General features: G+C 38.2%; 1 protein-coding gene across 10 annotated transcripts in view; it reads left to right on the top strand.

Moving 5' to 3' along the window:
- LOC106554984 (RNA polymerase II-associated protein 3) overlaps nt 1-18,316 on the top strand; it is a 44,801-nt gene that overhangs the window by 6,706 nt on the left and 19,779 nt on the right. For 9 of the 10 annotated variants that reach the window (XM_087703120.1, XM_087703117.1, XM_087703114.1 and 6 more), the window contains exons 3-13: nt 1,671-1,808; nt 2,753-2,866; nt 7,550-7,677; nt 9,998-10,119; nt 12,046-12,116; nt 12,204-12,335; nt 12,808-12,935; nt 14,098-14,219; nt 16,205-16,275; nt 16,409-16,525; nt 18,052-18,275. In XM_087703120.1, coding sequence (XP_087559246.1) covers nt 1,671-1,808; nt 2,753-2,866; nt 7,550-7,677; nt 9,998-10,119; nt 12,046-12,116; nt 12,204-12,335; nt 12,808-12,935; nt 14,098-14,219; nt 16,205-16,275; nt 16,409-16,525; nt 18,052-18,275 — 1,367 coding nt within the window. The remainder of the gene's footprint in view (nt 1-1,670; nt 1,809-2,752; nt 2,867-7,549; nt 7,678-9,997; nt 10,120-12,045; nt 12,117-12,203; nt 12,336-12,807; nt 12,936-14,097; nt 14,220-16,204; nt 16,276-16,408; nt 16,526-18,051; nt 18,276-18,316) is intronic. The other variant, XM_087703122.1, reaches the window with a different exon arrangement.

Raw genomic sequence — 18,316 nt, forward strand, 5'->3', positions numbered from 1 at the left:
TTCATTCGGGTCAAAACAGATTCCTACCCAAAAGACAATTAAGAAATAATACAAGAATTGTAATGAACGTATTAGAATACTATGAAGCACATCCAGAGAAACAATTAGCATTAGTATTGGTAGACGCGCAAAAAGCTTTTGATAATTTAAATTGGGAGTTTCTTATTACACAATTAGCTATTATGAAATTTGGAGAAAAATTTATTAGAATGATTAAGGCAATATATTCAAACCGGATAGCTAAAATAATGGTGAATGGAGATCTAACAGAAAAAGTCACTATAAATAAAGAGGTCAGACAAGGATGCCCACTATCTCCTCTTCTATTTATCCTCTCATTGGAGGTTTTACTAACATGGATTAGGAAAAAAGAGGAAATAAAAGAGTTAAAAATTTAAAAGAAAGAATACAAAACACAGTCATTCGCGAATGATGTAGTTTTTATAATAGAAGACCCCCTTGAAACAGGGAAAATATTAATTCAAAAAGTAGAGGAATTTGGTAAAGTTGCAGGCTTAAAAATAAATAAAAATAAAACAAAGATAATTACTAAAAATCTTACACAAAGGCAAAATGAGGAATTAAAGAGAGTATTGGAAATGCAAATAGTTAAAAAGGTAAAATATCTTGGAATCTGGCTAACGGCTATATGTTCTACTATAAAATAAGATAATTATTCAAAATTACTACAACAAATACAAAAGGACTTGGAAAATTGGGCTAAATTACAATTATCATTGATTGAAAGAATTGCAACCATAAAAATGAATATCCTACCAAAAAAAATTCTATTCCAAACTACCAGTAAAATTAGGGAAAAACTTTTTTGTGGAATTAAATAACATAATTTTAAAATTTATTTGGCTGGGGGAAAAAGCTAGGATAAAATTAAAATTACTGCAAGACTCTAGAATCAAAGGAGGATTTGGCCTCCCAGATTGGGAACTTTACTACCAGGCAGCAGTGGTAACATGGCTCAAAGAATGGATAGTACTCCAAAATAAAAGAATATTGACAATAGATGGCCATGATTTACAGCTGAGCTGGCATACTTTTATCTGGGAGGGAAAGAGTAAAGTCCATAAATATTTCCAGAGGCATCTGGTAAGAAGTAACTTCTACACAAAAAATCCAAGATGGATATCAACCATGGAAGCAATTATCTACCCCAATGTAATAGATTTGAACACAATAGTGACATATAAGGAGTTATTGTATGGGCAAGGAAAACTTAAAACAAATCAGGAGTTAAAATTACAGGGAATTGAATTAGTCATGCCGGCCACATGACCACGGAGACATCTTCAGACAGCGCTGGCTCTTCAGCTTTGAAACGGAGATGAGCATTGCCCCCCCTAGAGTCGGGAACAACTAGCACATATGTGTGAGGGGAACCTTTACCTTAATACTTCACGTGATCTTGATGCTATACCAGTTTATTCAAGTTCTACTATTTTGTATTAAATAATTGGTTTCGGATTTTCTGTTGAAATGTTTTTATGGTTTTCCCCTTAGACAACCATTTTCTAGTGGCTAATGTTTTGGATCCTTGTCTTATAGATAAAGCTAACATTGATTTTACACTGCTGCATTCCTGTCTTATAAATGGATGTCATATATTAATTGTCAAAAGCTTTCTGAAAGTATACTGCTATATTTTCTGTTATTAGGATTTACCCCCAATTCGGAATGAAGCTTACAAAAAAAAAAAGAGCAAAGTTAAAACAGTCTCAAAACAAACAAGTGAGGAAAACAAAAAGAACAAGATAAAATCTTATGATTATGAGGCTTGGGCAAAGCTGGATGTGGTATGAGAATATTTTTTATTAAATATGTTTATCAAAATGCTAGGCAAGAGTTTGTGACATTTATATACACAACTATAAATTACTAGTTTTTATGTTGTAAATAATGTTGGTAACAGTACTAACGATACCAGTCTTGTGTTGTAGTACTCGCTTAAAACTGGTATCCAAAATTTTAAAAAATGCTTATTTTATAAAAAAAAGTATAGTTGACAATGTTGTGTAGCATGCATTAATTTTGTTGTAATGCTTAAACACTTTAAAGTTGGGGGGTTGATTTTATTTATTTATCTATTGCACATAACCTTAATGCTTTCATGAAAAGACATTATATAAATATGATAATAATATTACATACACATACACTCTTACACTTTTAATGTAAAAAATGCCAGACGTAGGAAGAAGATGATTATTTACACTTCTAGAAATTATGAAGAAATTTGTTTCCTTTATTAGATAGGAGTTTGATGGAATAGTTGGAAATAGTTGGAAAGGCTATGATTCTGCCATTGATAAAAATATTTCTATATAGTATTGGTATTATTATTAAATTTATATGCTGCCCTTCCCACTATCAAGCGACTTTATAGACCAGTGGTAGTCAACCTGGTCCCTACCACCCATAGTGGGCATTCCAGCTTTCATGGTGGGCGGTAGGGGTTTGCTGTAACCCTGCTTTATAAATTTAATAAAGTAAAGTTACTTTCCTACTTTATAAATCACCATTACTGTGGAACTGGTGGGCGGTTAGAAAATTTTACTACTAACAAGATACAAAAGTGGTCGGTAGGTATAAAAAGGTTGACTACCCCTGTTATAGACTTTATATATCTGCAGGGTTCTCTTTATGTATCGTATATTTACTCAGATTGCTTCCTTGCTGCATTATATACTCATTCTTTAAATTTGTTTTGCCTTCATAAGATTTACATTTGTCTTTTCAGGATAAGATACTTGAAGAATTTGATAAGGAAGATACCACTCATGACTCAGTGTCAGATTGTGAGGAAGATGGAATTCGCATTGATACAGAAAAAGCTCTTACTGAGAAAGAAAAGGTTATTTGTCATGTTTTAGTAGACCCACATTTTTTCTTCTAATGCCTCACTTAAGGAACAGGATAAATTAACCTATATAAAAACTTGTATTCTCAAACTCTAGTTGAGAAGGATTTCTTTTCTTTATATTATGCCTTTATTATTTGTACAAATAATTCAAGGCATACTCAACTTATCTTCCTATTTTTCAACAACCATGTGAGGTGGATTGGGATAGAGAGAGAATGACTGGCCACTTACTTGGCTTTCATGGCTAAGGTGGAACTTGAACTCATAGTCTCCTGCTTTCTAGCCTGGTGCCTTAACCACTAGACCAAACTAAGTTTCAAATTTAGTTATATGAATTTTGAAACCAAGTCTGGATTTTAGTAAAACCAAAAATATGTCTTGCTGTTCTTCAGTTTTTCATAAGATTTTTGTTCACATAGTAATTTGATTGCCTATGCATCTTATGATTTTTTCCATAAGATTTAAAAATTGTCAATATGTAGTGTTCTAAATCAAATTACAGAACGCTTTGAAGAAAATTTGTCTTTAGAATATATTACAATGCAATTGTGACCATGATTTAATCTATATATATAAATGCAAAAATACTCATGCAGGAATCACGAAATCTCCAGAACCATAAAGCCTACAAACTTGAAATTTGGCACGTATATTCCTCTTGGCTTCTAGGTATTCAGTAACAAAGGATTTTTCAAAATGATCATCACAGCATTAGTATTTCATATATTATTATTAACATGCTCTGATGCTAAGGAGTTAGACTTTCTACTCCCCCTCACAACTTGAAAACTTGGATGTGGGCATGGCCAGCGCGTGACTCATCCAGCCTGCTGGCTGGGAGTTTGGAGAAGAGCCTGAGGGAGAGAAGGGGATAAGATAGGTGGGGCTTCTATGGGGCAAGCCTGAGGGAGAGAAGGGGAGAGGATAGATTAATGGTAACTACTCAATAATTTTCAAGCTGTGTGTCGATTTATCAAGCCCGATCATATACTTTTGTAGCGGAGCATGGGTATTAAGCTAGTACCCCTTTATATATATGTCTTCTTTCTATTTTTCTTCTACCATGGATTTTGTAGATCCTGAAATTTATGTTCTTGAAACTGAAAAAAAATCCTTCTTGGATAATTATTAAATGATTGATATGTCTTTATTGCCATCTGATCCACCTGCTAGAACAGAGGTGTCAAACTATTTCATTGAGGGCTGCATCAGGGTTGTGGTTGACCTCAGGGGACCAGGTGGGGGTATCTGGGGTGGGCGTGGTCAGCTCAACATCATTCATTTCGCAGGCACCTGTGGTGGCCTGGGTGAGGCTGGGAGGATCCATTGTCTCCAGCGGAGAAAGGTGAGACCAGGGAAAGGTGTCAAAACCTTTCTCGGGCCACACAGAGAACGCCTGGATGCAGACTGCCCGGAGCCCTAGGCAGTGGAGGGCCAGCTTAGCTCTTGAGCTCCCAGGGCACCAGAATCCCAAGGGGGCACCTGGCTGTGCTTACCTCTTTGAGGCTGCTGCTGCTCTGATCACTTTCATTAACAAGGTTGCTCATCGTGTACAGGAGGGCAAAGTGTGTGGATCAGAGGGTGGCCCACTCCCTCTCTTTTCAAGGAGACCCGGCTTTGTAAATAAAGCATCCCAGCTCTAGGATGGGAGACCACCAGGAGAGGAGGGGGAAAGTGGATGGCGAAAGGGCAGCAGGGCTGCTTGTGGCCAAATGCTAAGACAGGACTTACCTCAGACCTTCCCTCCCTCTCATAATCTCCCTCCTTCCTTCCTTCTTCCCCTCCTCCTCCTCGTCCCATCCGTCTGTCCCTTCCTTCCCTCCCTCCCTTCTGCATTTCTCAGTAGGTTAAAGAAGGGGTCTGCAACCTTAAACACTCAAAGAGCCATTTGGACACATTTCCTACAGAAAAGAAAACACCGGGAGCCACAAAACCTAAGTGGGCATGGTCAACTCAATGTCACTCCCTCCCACCCAGTCAGATGACCCTCCCTAGCCAAGCCCACCCAGCCAGTCATTAGGGTAGAGACCCAATTATTAAAAAACACCTGGAACCACAAAACCCTTTTGACTTCTCTCCCTTTCTCTTTCTCCCCCTCTCCCCCCCTTTCCCTCTATCTGTTTCTCTCCCCCTCTCTGTATCTCTTTCTGTCTCCCCCCTCTCTTGACTCTCTCCTCCTTTTCTCTGTGTCTTTATTTCTTTCTGTCTCTCTCCCCTTCTATCTCCCCCCTGTGTCTATGTCTGTCTCTCTGTCTCTCTCTTCTATCCATCCTCTCTCTCTGTATCCCCCCCTCTCTCTGTCTCTCTCGCCAGCTGTGGTTGCAAGAGAAGGAGGGGGAGGGCTGCCCAAAAGGAAGCCTCCGCAGTGGCTCACACTCGTTTCTCAGCCAGCCCGGATTTCCAAAAAGTTGCCAAGAAGAAAGAAAAAGAGTAGCAAACAGCCCCAAAGAGAGAGAGAAGAGACAGAAAGAGATACAGAGATACAGATAGAGAGAGAGATACAGAGATACAGAGAGAGAGAGAGATATACAGAGAGAGAGACAAGAGAGAGAGAGAGATACAGAGAGTGGGGAGACTAGCTGATGGATGAGCGTCATTGGTAAGGGGGCTCTGGCTTTCTCAGAGCCTGATCCCTGGGGTGGGCATGTGAGATTCAGTGGGGCCAGCCACCTTTTCCTGTTGCCCTGAACTTTACTCCTCTAGTGGAGTGGTGCCGCTGCCAGCTTTCTTTGAAAAGTGTCCTTCAGGCGGCGAAAGTCCCCCACGCCCTTGTGACCTCAAGACTGGACTACTGTAATGCACTCTACATGGGGCTGCCCTTGAAGAGTATTTGGAGACTTCAGCTTGTCCAGAATGCAGCCACGCGAGCGATAGTGGGTGCACCTTGGTTACGTTACACCTATCCTCCGCGAGCTGCACTGGCTGCCTGTTGGACTCCAGACACGCTTCAAGGTGCTAGTCGTTACTTTTAAAGCCCTACATGGTATCGGACCTGGGTATTTGAGAGACCGCCTCCTGCCAATTTCCTCCCTACAACCGGTCAGATCCCACAGATTAGGCCTCCTCCGAATTCCATCCGTCAGCCAGTGCCGACTGGCAAATCCCCGGGGGAGGGCCTTCTCTGTGGCTGCTCCGGCCCTCTGGAAAGATCTCCCTGTGGAGATCCGGACCCTCACCACCCTCCAGGCTTTCCGCAAGGAGTGATTGGGAGACGAAGGGGAGGGACGGCGCCAGCCAGTGGTGGGAATCACCTGACAGGGAGCCACAGCATAGGGCCCAAAGAGCCGTATGCGGCTCTGGAGCCACAGGTTGCAGACACCCGGGTTAAAGACAAGCCCCTCGTCCCTGTCATCCACTCCTCCCTCCTTGCTGACTAATCTGCCTGAATATTGTGATCCATACAGCTGTGGAAGATTGAATTTGTGCATTACCATCTCCCTCCTTTCTTTTCTTCCTTCCTTCCTGGGTAGGGGGAGAGATTGACAGTGCTGGAGGCAGCCATGCTGCCTGGACCTGTGGCTTTCCCATGCAGTGGCAGGGGTAGTCCCAGCAAAAGGGAAGCTTCGCAGGTTGGGAGGCCAAGCCGGTGAGCAGGGTATGGAGGCTTATGGCATCCATCTGGGCCAATATGTGGTCAGCCTTAAATCTGACCTGTGCGATCACCCTGGACCCAGCAAGGAGCTTCCGCAATGTCTCTGCCCTGCCTCCTGATTGTGCACACAGGAGGCGAGTGCTGGCATCCTGGGTGAAAGGGAAACCCTCCAAATGCAGTCAGCTTGCGGGACAAGATGGTCCCCAGGGACGCCAGGCCCTGTGCGTTCGCTGCCTCCTGTGTGTGTGCCCAGGGAGAAGGGCGGGAGTGGCTCCTCACTAGCTTCAGGACAGCCTCACAGATATAAGGCTGACCACATTGTGGCCCAGATGGACACCACCGGATTAGCGCCCAGTCAGACTGGGCTGGGCCAAGGCGCTGCAGGCTGGTCCGCTGTTTCCAAGGCGGCCCCGATGACCAGATCTAACCACTTTGTGGGCCGGATCTGGCCTGCGAGCCTTGTGTTTGACATGTCTGTGCTAGAATAAAGCCTGAAAACTAATATGAATTCTTACGTATCTTAATTTTTTTAAAAAGTAAGAATTGGGAGTTGATAGATTGTGAAATAGATTGGCCTTCTTTCTTTTTCAATTTTGTTATCTAGCTCTCTTTATTTTATCTCTACAACAGTCCCAAGAGTTAGGCTACAGTGAGAAAGTAATAGACCAATTTTTTTGAGTGTTATTCTCTCTTTTATAAAATATTGTTTTGTTTTTTATTCATTTATTTCAGTCATTCAATTTACACTATTTGGATACTACTAATTAAAGATAAGAATTCTTAAAGAGGTTCAGATGAAATGTCATAAAATTAGATTTATAAGTACAAATTGCCATTTCAATGGCTAAGATGATATGGGAAATATAGCATTTATTTAACAGGAAGATTTCGAAAAGCCCAGAGTATTGTGTTTGAATAGGACTTCCCTATTATATCAAATTTAAGGATTTCATTTATCTAGCACTTGAATATAATTTTGTTGGTTTCTAAAACTGGGCAAGTATTGTTTCAAAGACATGAGAAAAAGAGAATAAAGGTTTGTACTATATTCATCTTAGTGTTTATCACATTTGTTTTAACAGGGCAATACTTACTTTAAACAAAGAAACTATGATGCTGCAATAGAATGCTACACAAAAGGAATGAATGCAGATCCTTACAATCCAGCATTGCCTACAAACAGGGCATCAGCCTTTTTTCGTTTAAAGAAGTAAGAGTTTGTTTACTTCCATCATATTTCAGTTCAAATATAATTAATTGCAGAGGATACTGAATTTTTTTATATATATTTTATTGGGGTATGTTTACCACATCATTACCCGGCAAAAAAAAATCTTGCTAGTTTTAACCTTGTAATTATATATATAGATAATAAACCAAAACGAGCTTTTGAGCACATGCGCTAAAATAAACCCTCCCCTGAAAATAAGCCCTCCCTGAAAATATTGCAACACAGCAGCAGCCATGAGATGACCACACTCACCGCCACCTGCACCTCAAAAATAAGACCTCCCCAAAAATAAGGCCAAGTGCTTATTTTGGGGGTCAAAAGAAAATAATACATATACACATACATACACAAATATTATAACAAAAAGCAACACTATTCCTTTTGGAGGGCAGTGCAAAATAAAGCTATCTGAAGATTGCAGAATGTACTACAAGCAAAGAAAACAAAACTAATACATTTTTTAAAAAATGTGCTTCAAGAAGAATTACCTCATTTCTAATTCCTTTTTTATTGCACATCAAATTTCACCTTAACAATGCTCAGGAAAATGCATTTTAAAACTCTCATTTTAGTAGTAAAACAATTGTGTGAAGTGAGGAAGACCAAGTGATAATGATAGGCCCCATGCATTTAATTCTTGCATACATTTTGAACAATTTGTGCTTGCTTTTTGTTGTCATTTAATGTGGGTGCTGGGCAAGAAAACCTTTCTATCAAACAGACAAAATCTGGAGAGTTAGCTCTAGGAAAGCATTCTTCACTCGTGGTTACTTTTGTGACATTGTTACTTGGAACATTGCTAGATAAAAGAAGGGAACCAAATTTCAGACAACTTCTTTGTTTTCTGCTATTTTCTAGGTTTTCCCCCATGCTATTTAGGTTTTGAAAAACAAGGATCTTTTGCTAATCCTGTGTTAATTTTGTCTGTTAATTGATCTTTTTAAATACTTCACAATCTTTAGTATATTACAGGTAGTCCTCAATTTAGGATGTCATTAAATGGCAAAAAAATATGCTCATTTGGGAAAATGGATTCAGATTTAGAACTACAAGGTTTGCTTAACAATTGCCATAAAAATGTTCAAAAAAGTTGGGCCTTGACTTACAATGGCAATGGCTTAGAACCAGAATTCTGGTCCCAGTTGTTGTTGTAAGTTGATGACTACTTATACACTGAAATATTGTCCATAAGAATAGTGTCACTTCTGTAACTGGCATTGCTTTTTGGTAAAGTATTTTTCAAACTAACTTTGAGATTTAGAATTCCACGGGTTATGTAATGATCAGTATGAGATTGAAATGAAAAGTAGTAATAAATTGGAAATTGGAGCTACAGTTTACCTTTGGGCCACAGACAGCGCTTCAAGCCAATTGAGTCAATTCATCTTGCTGCTAGTCATCTTTCTTTACTTTCACTTGTCCCAGCATTACAGCCTGCCTAGAATATCACTATTTCCAATTTGTAATTCCAATTTTTAAAGTTCAGGGAAGTTTAAATTGGTTATTCATAAATACAGACCATGTGAAATTCACCAAATTTGCTTAGATATACATAGTGGTAAAGAATATGGCCAGAGCAAGACTATAGGGAAAATTAGCCTTTATAGAGCCATAGAGTCACTGATTCTAAATTAATATTTTTGGAACCTTAAAAAGGGTTAATATTTACGGGTTTTTTTTCCTAGCAGGGTATTTTTCCTGGACACACTTAGATATTATGTTACAAATTTAGTCTAAATTTGTTCATGTAAGCATCCTGTTTTCTATTTAATTACTTAGGAACCTTGTTTTATTTCAAATTGTGTCTATAACCTAGTTCACTATTAAAGGAATTGATTACAAATTAAATTGAAACACCAGTACCATAACGGTGGTTGGCTGGTGTTCTCCTTCTCAAAATTGGACTGCCAATGTGAGAATTTCCCCCCCACAGTCCTTCCAATGTACAGTAGTAGACTGTGTCTTCAACAGACTTGATAGCTTATGAAGTTAAGAATGGTAGCTTTTTTACACTTTTCTCCAATTGTTCATTGATGACTTTGAGAAATAATATGATGAAATAGTTAGATCATGGATCTAAAAGGCCCAGGTCCAAATTCTTCCCTATGGTAACTTGCTAGATAACTTTGTACGAGATTTCTCAGCCCTCGGTATTCAGAAAAATTAGAGGAAGATATCTTATTGAACTATTGAAAGAAATGTAAGATAAATAGTAGATCAGAATCTATATCTGGGCTTTTCCTTTTATTAATATGTTTTAATGAATAAGTATTTTAATAGCCATACAATATCATTTCAGGTTTTCTGTGGCTGAATCTGATTGCAATTTAGCCCTTGCCTTAAACAAAAATTACATAAAGGCTTATAACAGAAGAGGGGCAGCTCGTTTTGTCTTGGGAAAGTTTAAGGGTGCCAAAGAAGGTACACGTCATGTATTGTATAATGCATTCCTTTTTTTTGTTGTGTTATGCAAAACCTTTGATTTATATAGTATATTTTTCAAATGATCACTATTACTTTCCATACACTGCTGTTTCTCCAGTCTCAGCATAGAAGAATTTGGCCAATTATTCTTATAGGTTGCTTAAGAGTTTTTCTTGTGTTATGGGAAATTTCTGATTTTAAAATTTTAAACACTGACATAATATGATTTATCTGACCTTTGTAGGAGATGATATGGGAAATATCTGGTTTAAAAAAATTAAATATAGCATAAAATGATTTATTTGACATTTGTAGAAGATCTTAAGATTTCTATATACGTTATTTTTTAGTTTTATCCCATCTTTAGGTAGACGATAGGTTATGTTAATAAATGGATAACATAAAATGAACTGTGGCCATGTTCAATCAAAATGAAATGAAATGAAAACAAGTACATGCAAGTTTCTAATATTGTAGAATATAACTATAACACTCTAGACAAATAGTGTGTATTTCAGGAATGATCTAGTTCAGTGGTCCCCAACCTTTTTATCGCCGCGGACCAGTCAGCCTTTGATAATTTTACCGTGGCCCGCTGAGCACACGGAGGGGTGGGGGGGCGAAAATGGGGGAATACAAACATACTTTTTAAATCCACCTTCCCAGTTCAACACCTGAATCATATCCCACCTTCCATTTTGTATGTAGATTTTAAGGAATAAACAGCTGAATTAATCAAGGTCAAAGATAAAAAGAGCAAGGGCAAAATTAAATAAGCCAGAGGATAGCAATGTAAAAAGAATACAGTATTAAGCCCATTCACTCTATCTAAGCCCCCCCACCTCACAAGGTTGTCGTGGGGGAAATAGGGGGTGGGAGTATTAGGTATCTTCACTACCATATATAAAAGGAGAAACGTGACCCGGGAGCGCAGCCTCCAAGAGTCCATATCGCCAATAACTACGCGTGGGGGGAAAGGAAATGTGTTTTGTGAGGAAGAGAAAGAGCGCACTTCACCGATGCCCGTTGGCGAAATTTTGGAAGAGAGGCAAGAGACTTCAGGCACCGAGCCCCCACCCCTGGCTGCGGCAACTGGAGCGGGCGGGAGGCAGGGAAGGGGTGGGCAAGACCGCCGCTTTTCCACTGTGCGCTGCAATAGCGGCAGCGGCGGCCTGAATCTGGCGACTGCCCCTCACCACCTCAGGCAGCGCTCATACCCTCCCCTTTCCTGCGCTACCGTTAGACTCCTCTCAGCCCCCCACCCACGCCCGCGGAGGGCGCACGCGCGCCAAAATCGCGCACCCCCCATCTCCCCTCAAAAGACCCCCCCGCCCTCGGCTGCCCGACGTTCTCTCTCTCTCTCTCTCTCTACCTCTCCCGCCGTTCCTTCTCACAAGCCAAGGCCGGGCGGGAAAAAGAAGAGAGCGGCCTCCAAGGGCTCCGCTTCCAGCGCATGGTCCGCCCCCTCCTCGCCTCGCTTCCAGGCGAGCCGACTGAGGCGAGAAAGGAGAAAGAGGCGGAGGCGTTCACTGAGGGGACGGCTGACTCGGGGAGGGGGTGGAGGTGGTGTAGTAGCGGGGGATTCTTCCTCCTCGCCTCACTTGCTCCTGTGCTTCCGCGCAGCTCCCCCCCCTCCGGCGACGGCGCTGCATGAGTGAAGAGTCGGCCGTTGCATGGCCCCCGGCTGCTGCAGCGATCATGGCCCCCGGCCGCTGCGCGGCCCGGTGCCAGGTACTCCGCGGCCCGGCACCGGTCCGCGGACCGGTGGTTGGGGACCACTGATCTAGTTTATCTAGCTCACAGTTTTTGCAAAGCTTCCATGAACCATGTCATTTTATAGCAGAACCTTATATTTTTCTTTCTTTAAAGAATTGCTTATAAAATTATAGTTTTTGAAAACTCTACCTTTATTTCTTCATACAGATTATGAAAAGGTTTTGGAATTAGATCCAAACAACTTTGAAGCGAAGAATGAACTTTGGAAAATTGAACAGGTGAAGAACATCAATTTAATCAATTTGCTAATGACCATGATTTTGTGTAGCTAAATATTTGAAATATTGTTTATGTTTTTATATTAGGCTCTCTTGTCAAAAGAAAACTGTCAGGCTGAAGAAACAGATACTTTTAGGAAAGTGGAAATTGCAGAAGATGAACTGAAACAATTGGAGGAGGAACAATTAAAGCAAAAAGCTATGGCAGAAAAAGATTTGGTAAGCAGCAATGCAAGAAAATTTTTTATATATTTAAATTGGAATGTTTTTGGTCTAACAAATCATTTCTTGGCCAGTGACAGAATGACCATACTATTCATGGATTACATTCTCATAATTGATTACTACATTAGCCCAGTATTGTTAAACTGATTTTTTTCTGTGCTTGCTTTGCACATCAGTAATTTCAGATGACACATTGCTTACAATTAGCTTATGACATCTCAGTTAAACTTATAATTTCAACAGTAATGCTAATTGTGGTATAAGGCAATGTAGTCCAAAACAGCTGGAGACATTATGTTGCGTACTGCCTGATACCAAGCATACAGAATTCTATATAGTTGTTTAAAAATTTTCCCCATGGTCAACTCTTCCTGCTCTACTCTTGCAAATAAAATTATTGAGAAAAGTGTTATTTGCATATATGCATATATTTAGATTACCACATTTCTTTTTCCAAATATGATAGGGTAACAGATATTTCAAAGAAGGTAAATATGAACTAGCAATAGATTGTTACACACGTGGAATAGCAGCAGATGGCACCAATGCACTTCTTCCAGCAAATAGAGCTATGGCCTATCTAAAAGTTCAAAAGTGAGTTGCGTTAATTTACCATTTTTATAAAATTCACTTTAAAATGCATAATGATTTTTATTAAACCAACTGTTCATTTTATTGGTTGTTGGGAATGGCTTACGAGGAGTCCTTGGTGCTCTCTGAGCTTGTTTTTTTTTCTTGCAGACGTTTCATTACCCTAATTAGGTAACATCATCAGTGCTAGTAAGGAGATTTCTCAGACTGCCAGGCTTCTAGAAATTCCCTGGCATTTTTGAACTTGACCTGGTCTAAGATTGTCACATTTTTCCAGTTGATTTTCTCTGACAATCAGCCATCATTAGACACATAAACATTAACATCTATACTTTATACTAAAGCCCAAAAGAGTAAAAAAAGACTCCAGCACTTCTCCACCAGTAATCGGCACTCAGATCAGCATAGAATAACTTCAAGGTTAACTTTAGACCAACAATCAAGTAAGCAGTACCCCAGTCAAGAAACTGCCAAACAGTCCAATCAAGGAATCTCTAAGACCACCCTGACCTACACAGACAGGCAAGTCTCCAGAATATAAACTGACATCAAATAGTACTCCTTACTAGCACTAATGATGTTACTTAGGGCAATGAAACGTCTGCAAGAAAACAAGTAAGTTCAGAGCAACAAGGATCCCCCATTTCAACCCTGAGCTACAAATATTCTTTATTGGTAGAATGGCTTACATTAGTAGTTTTAATCTAGACTAATATTTCTCACGTGTATTTTAGCTGTATATAACTCATCAAATTTACGTTTTCTTGGTGGAGTTAATTCAGTCGCAATTATATATTTATTTGCCTTTTACCTTTATTTTTTATTAATATTTACAAACTACAGTTAGTGAAAATTGAGGTTCTTTGGATCCAAGCAAGATCCTGCAAGGAATTATTGCTGTTAGCTTTAAATAGAGTATCTTACCATTCTAGTTTCTACAAGATTTTTGTTTCTAAATAATAAAAACATATTAGTCCTGCCCTAATTAATTTGTTGAAGTGATTTTACATGCATTCTAATATATATTTCTCTTTCATACCTCACATAAAATATGAAAACCTTCATTGGAATAGGTGAGAATTACTATATGCTTTAAGAGCCCAAAACTGTATTAAATTATGCTATAATAACTATTTTTTTAAACAAACAACTCTTTATCAATAAGATATGAAGAAGCAGAGGAAGATTGCACTCGAGCTGTGTTATTTGATTCTTCATATTCTAAAGCATTTGCCAGAAGAGGCACAGCTAGAGCTGCCCTTGGAAAACTAAAAGAAGCTATGCAAGGTACGATTGTGTCCCTGTTTAATGTTGTCCTTTTCTCTATCCACTCTTTGAAGGAAGCAGCTCCAATCCAACAATAGCTTTCAGGAATTCAAAATGCTGTGATGTACAGTAGCATAATATTTTAGCTTTTATGAACCAAATTTTCTCTAGTTGCTTTTTAGTAACTTAAGAATTAAAGAACAGATAATGTTACTATTACAAAAATCCTATTGGTTTTAATCAGAGAAATGTTTTGGAAGTCCTGTTGAAGTTAGTGAAACTGCCAATTGCTTACCCTTTAGAGATGTAACTGTACCATTGTAAATAAATGTGTATATTGGAAGAAACACACTTACTTGTGTCTTTCATAAAAATGTATTGAAAGCTAAATTATTATTATTACACAATTGTATCACAGCGGCCAGTTGTTTCGCCGGATTTGGCATTGGTTACTAGTCGGGCCCCACCCAGGGGCCTAGGACGTCGTAACGTATTTTCGTAATATGCGTGCAGATCCAAGCAGTGCGGCTTGTGCATTTGACTGATGGTGATTTTGTCAATTTTTAACTGTTTCAAATGTAATTCCAGTGCTTTTGGAATAGCACCCAGTGTGCCAATTACCACTGGAATTACCACTGCTGGTTTGTGCCATAGTCGTTGAATTTCGATTTTTAAGTCCTGATATTTTGCGATTTTTTCATGTTCCTTCTCGGCGACCCTGCTATCACCTGGTATTGCGATGTCTATGATTGTGACCTTATTTTTCTCAACCAGTGTGATGTCTGGTGTATTATGCGCCAGTATTTTGTCCGTTTGTATACGGAAAACCCACAAGATCTTGACCATCTGATTTTCGGTGACTTTTTCAGGCTGATGTTCCCACCAGTTTGTTGCTGTTTTAATATTATAATTTTTGCACAAATTCCAATGGATCATTTGTGCTACTGAATTGTGCCACAATTTATAATCAGTCTGCACGATTTTTTTACAGCAGCTGAGTATGTGATCAACAGTTTCATCAGCTTCTTTGCAAAGTCTGCATTTGGCATCATCAGAGGATTTTTCGATTTTGGCCTTAATGGCATTTGTGCGGATAGCTTGTTCTTGCGCAGCCAAGATTAGTGACTCTGTTTCTTTCTTTAATGTACCTGTGGTTAACCATAACCAAGTTTGTTCACTGTCCACTTTATCTTTTATTTTTTCCAGAAATTGGCCATGCAGTGCTTTGTTCTGCCAACTTTCCATTCTTGATTTTATCACATGTTTTCTGTATTCTTGTTTTGTCTGTTGGACCTTCAGTAGTTTTTTGTTCTTTACTTCGATTAATAGATGTTCTTGACTTTCTTTTAAATAATCAGCCAGTGCATGTTTTTCTTCTTCAACTGTTTGCTTCACTTGTAATAATCCTCTGCCACCTGATTTTCGGGGCAGATATAATCTATCAGTATCACCACGTGGATGTAAACTGTAGTGCCTTGTCATTAGTTTCCTGGTTTTTCGGTCCAAAATGTCCAAATCAGCTTGTGTCCAGTTAACTATAGCAGCTGTGTATCTTATAACTGGTATTGCCCAGGTATTTATGGCCTTGATTGTATTTCCACCTTTCAATTTAGATTTCAAAATTTTCCTAACACTGTTGGTGTACTCTTGCCTGACAATAGTTTTTACTTCTCCATGCTTGATGTTATCCAACTGCAGAATGCCTAAGTATTTGTAGGCTTCATTTTCGTTGCATTTAATTAGTTGGCCATTGGGCATTTCAAATGTTTTGGAAGTCCTGTTGAAGTTAGTGAAACTGCCAAGTGCTTACCCTTTAGAGATGTAACTGTACCATTGTAAATAAATATGTATTTTGGAAGAAACACACTTACTTGTGTCTTTCATAAAAATGTATTGAAAGCTAAATTATTATTATTGTTGTTGTTGTTGTTGTTGTTGTTGTTATTATTATTATTATTATTATTATTATTATTATTATTATTATTATTATTATTTGCCTTTCCTAGATTTCAAAAGTGTCCTGAAGCTGGAACCTGGAAATAAGCAAGCAATGAATGAAATAACAAAGCTTAAAAATGTATGTGTGCTTATGCTTGTGTATTTTAATACCATCTTGCAACAGCAATTAATTGCTTTTAATCTGGATATTTTGTGGGTATTAACTTCTTTAGATTTCCATGGATATTTATTTTACTAATCTTTCCTTTAAGGAGTTAATCGCAAAAGGCTTTTTGTCAGACACTGAATATTTTGGACTACCACAGAATGAATCAGAAATACAAAATCTGGTAAAACCGATTGATAAACCCTTGCATCTGAGATCAGCTGTAAGTAGTATTGGTTTATTTGTTTAAATATAAATATTTTAAATAGAACAAAAATAGTTTAAAATGTGACGTTAAAAGGTGGGAGGAGGGGCTTAAGTATTAATGAGGAAGGATGCAAGAAAGGATAAATTGTGAGGATGGTTTTTTTGTGTGTAGTATTTCTGTAAGGCTAAGCAATTTGGCATAATAGTTGAAGTTACTCGTTTCTGACTCCAATCCTGTCTCTCTTATGCATTTACCAGTAATCAAATACTTGTATATAATAATGAGGGAATGGTGGGTTTAGTAGATAACAACAGAATTGATAATAAAACTGAATAAATTATCCAGGATTCAGGTTCACTTATCCAGTTCAAAGCACCCTGTTTGTTTGTTTGATTTATATGCCGCCCTTCTCCCAAGGACGTACAACATTAAAAAAAAAACATATCACAAAAGTTAAAAAAAAATTAGATAGAGTATCCAAAAAATAAACCCAATTAAGGTTAACAATAACATTTAAAATTCGATTAAAATTAACAATAATCAATCATTTATTTTATTTTGTTCAGGCCAGGCCGGCTTGCTGGAAAAGCCAACCAATGCTATTGAATCTAACCCAGAATTTATTTAAGTTAATTGCAAATCCTGGCCAGTTATAATTATAATCAGTTATAATTCTCTTGAGTTTGAAATGAGGATGGCATCATTAAAATCCATAGGTGGGCAAAACATGTATTAGAACTAAACAAAGTTAGTCAAAAGAGCATGAACATTTTTGAATTACCTAGAAGCTCTTCATCAGGTAAGATATTACACAAATGTGTAGAAAGTGAAAAGAAAAATTAAAAATGCACCACAGTATTAAGTCATAAAGTCCACAGTAAAAATACCAATATCAAGTTCTTGGACTCAGTATATTGGGTATTGTTGGTAACAGATTACACTTGGCTGTCAGGAACAAAGCAAATGGGTTGTAGCTGATTTTAAAACCATAGTTGCTAGTCTTCAAATGTTGATAAGTCAGGAATTAATAAAGAATATTTGTTAGGATTGAAATGAGGGGTCCTTGGTGCTCTCTGAGCTTGGTTGTTTTCTTGCAGACATTTAATTACCCAAAATGAAACAGCTGCAAGAACATAACCAAGCTCAGAGTGCATCAAGCACCCCTCAATTCAGGAATTGGCCAACACAAAAATGTGGAATTCTAGTTTATTCTCTCCTGCTGTTCTTTATCTCATTCTCCCTTTTCACATTCAAATAATGATAAACTTTCATTTTAATATTATATTCAAGTCACTGAAAAATCAGGCATAAAAAGTATAATTATTTAAAGGAGTGAAATTTCAGTTATTTTCTTCTTTCTACCTTTGTGATAAGATTGATAGATAGGATGCAACATTTCCCTTAGATTATTTCTGTGGAGGAGACAGACAAAATATTCTGTGTTTTCATTAAGATATAGTTATTCTTTAGAAATGTTGCTCATTATATGTAAATGTGTGTTTCTATGTTAATTCATTGCTGGGTTGTTTTTATTTATTTAGAAACCTTTAAGAAGAATAAACATTGAGGAAATCAATAATGATGTGTTATGTGCACATTTGATGCCCACCAGAGAATCTGAACCTATTCAATCTGTTTTTGATAACCCAAGTGAAACACAGGAATTAATATCTATTAAGAATCAAAATGAAGATTTCTCTTCATCTGGGACTCCCAAAACAAAGCTGCTGAAAATAGAAGAAATTGGTGATGCTTTGTTGACCGAGTAGGTTTATATTTTTTAGAACAGAATATTATCAATTTTTT

This window comes from Thamnophis sirtalis, unplaced genomic scaffold (genome assembly GCF_051295495.1).
Source record: "Thamnophis sirtalis isolate CommonGarterSnake01/CBP01778 unplaced genomic scaffold, rThaSir2_p1.2 scaffold_22, whole genome shotgun sequence".
NCBI classification, from domain to species: Eukaryota; Metazoa; Chordata; class Lepidosauria; order Squamata; family Natricidae; genus Thamnophis; species Thamnophis sirtalis.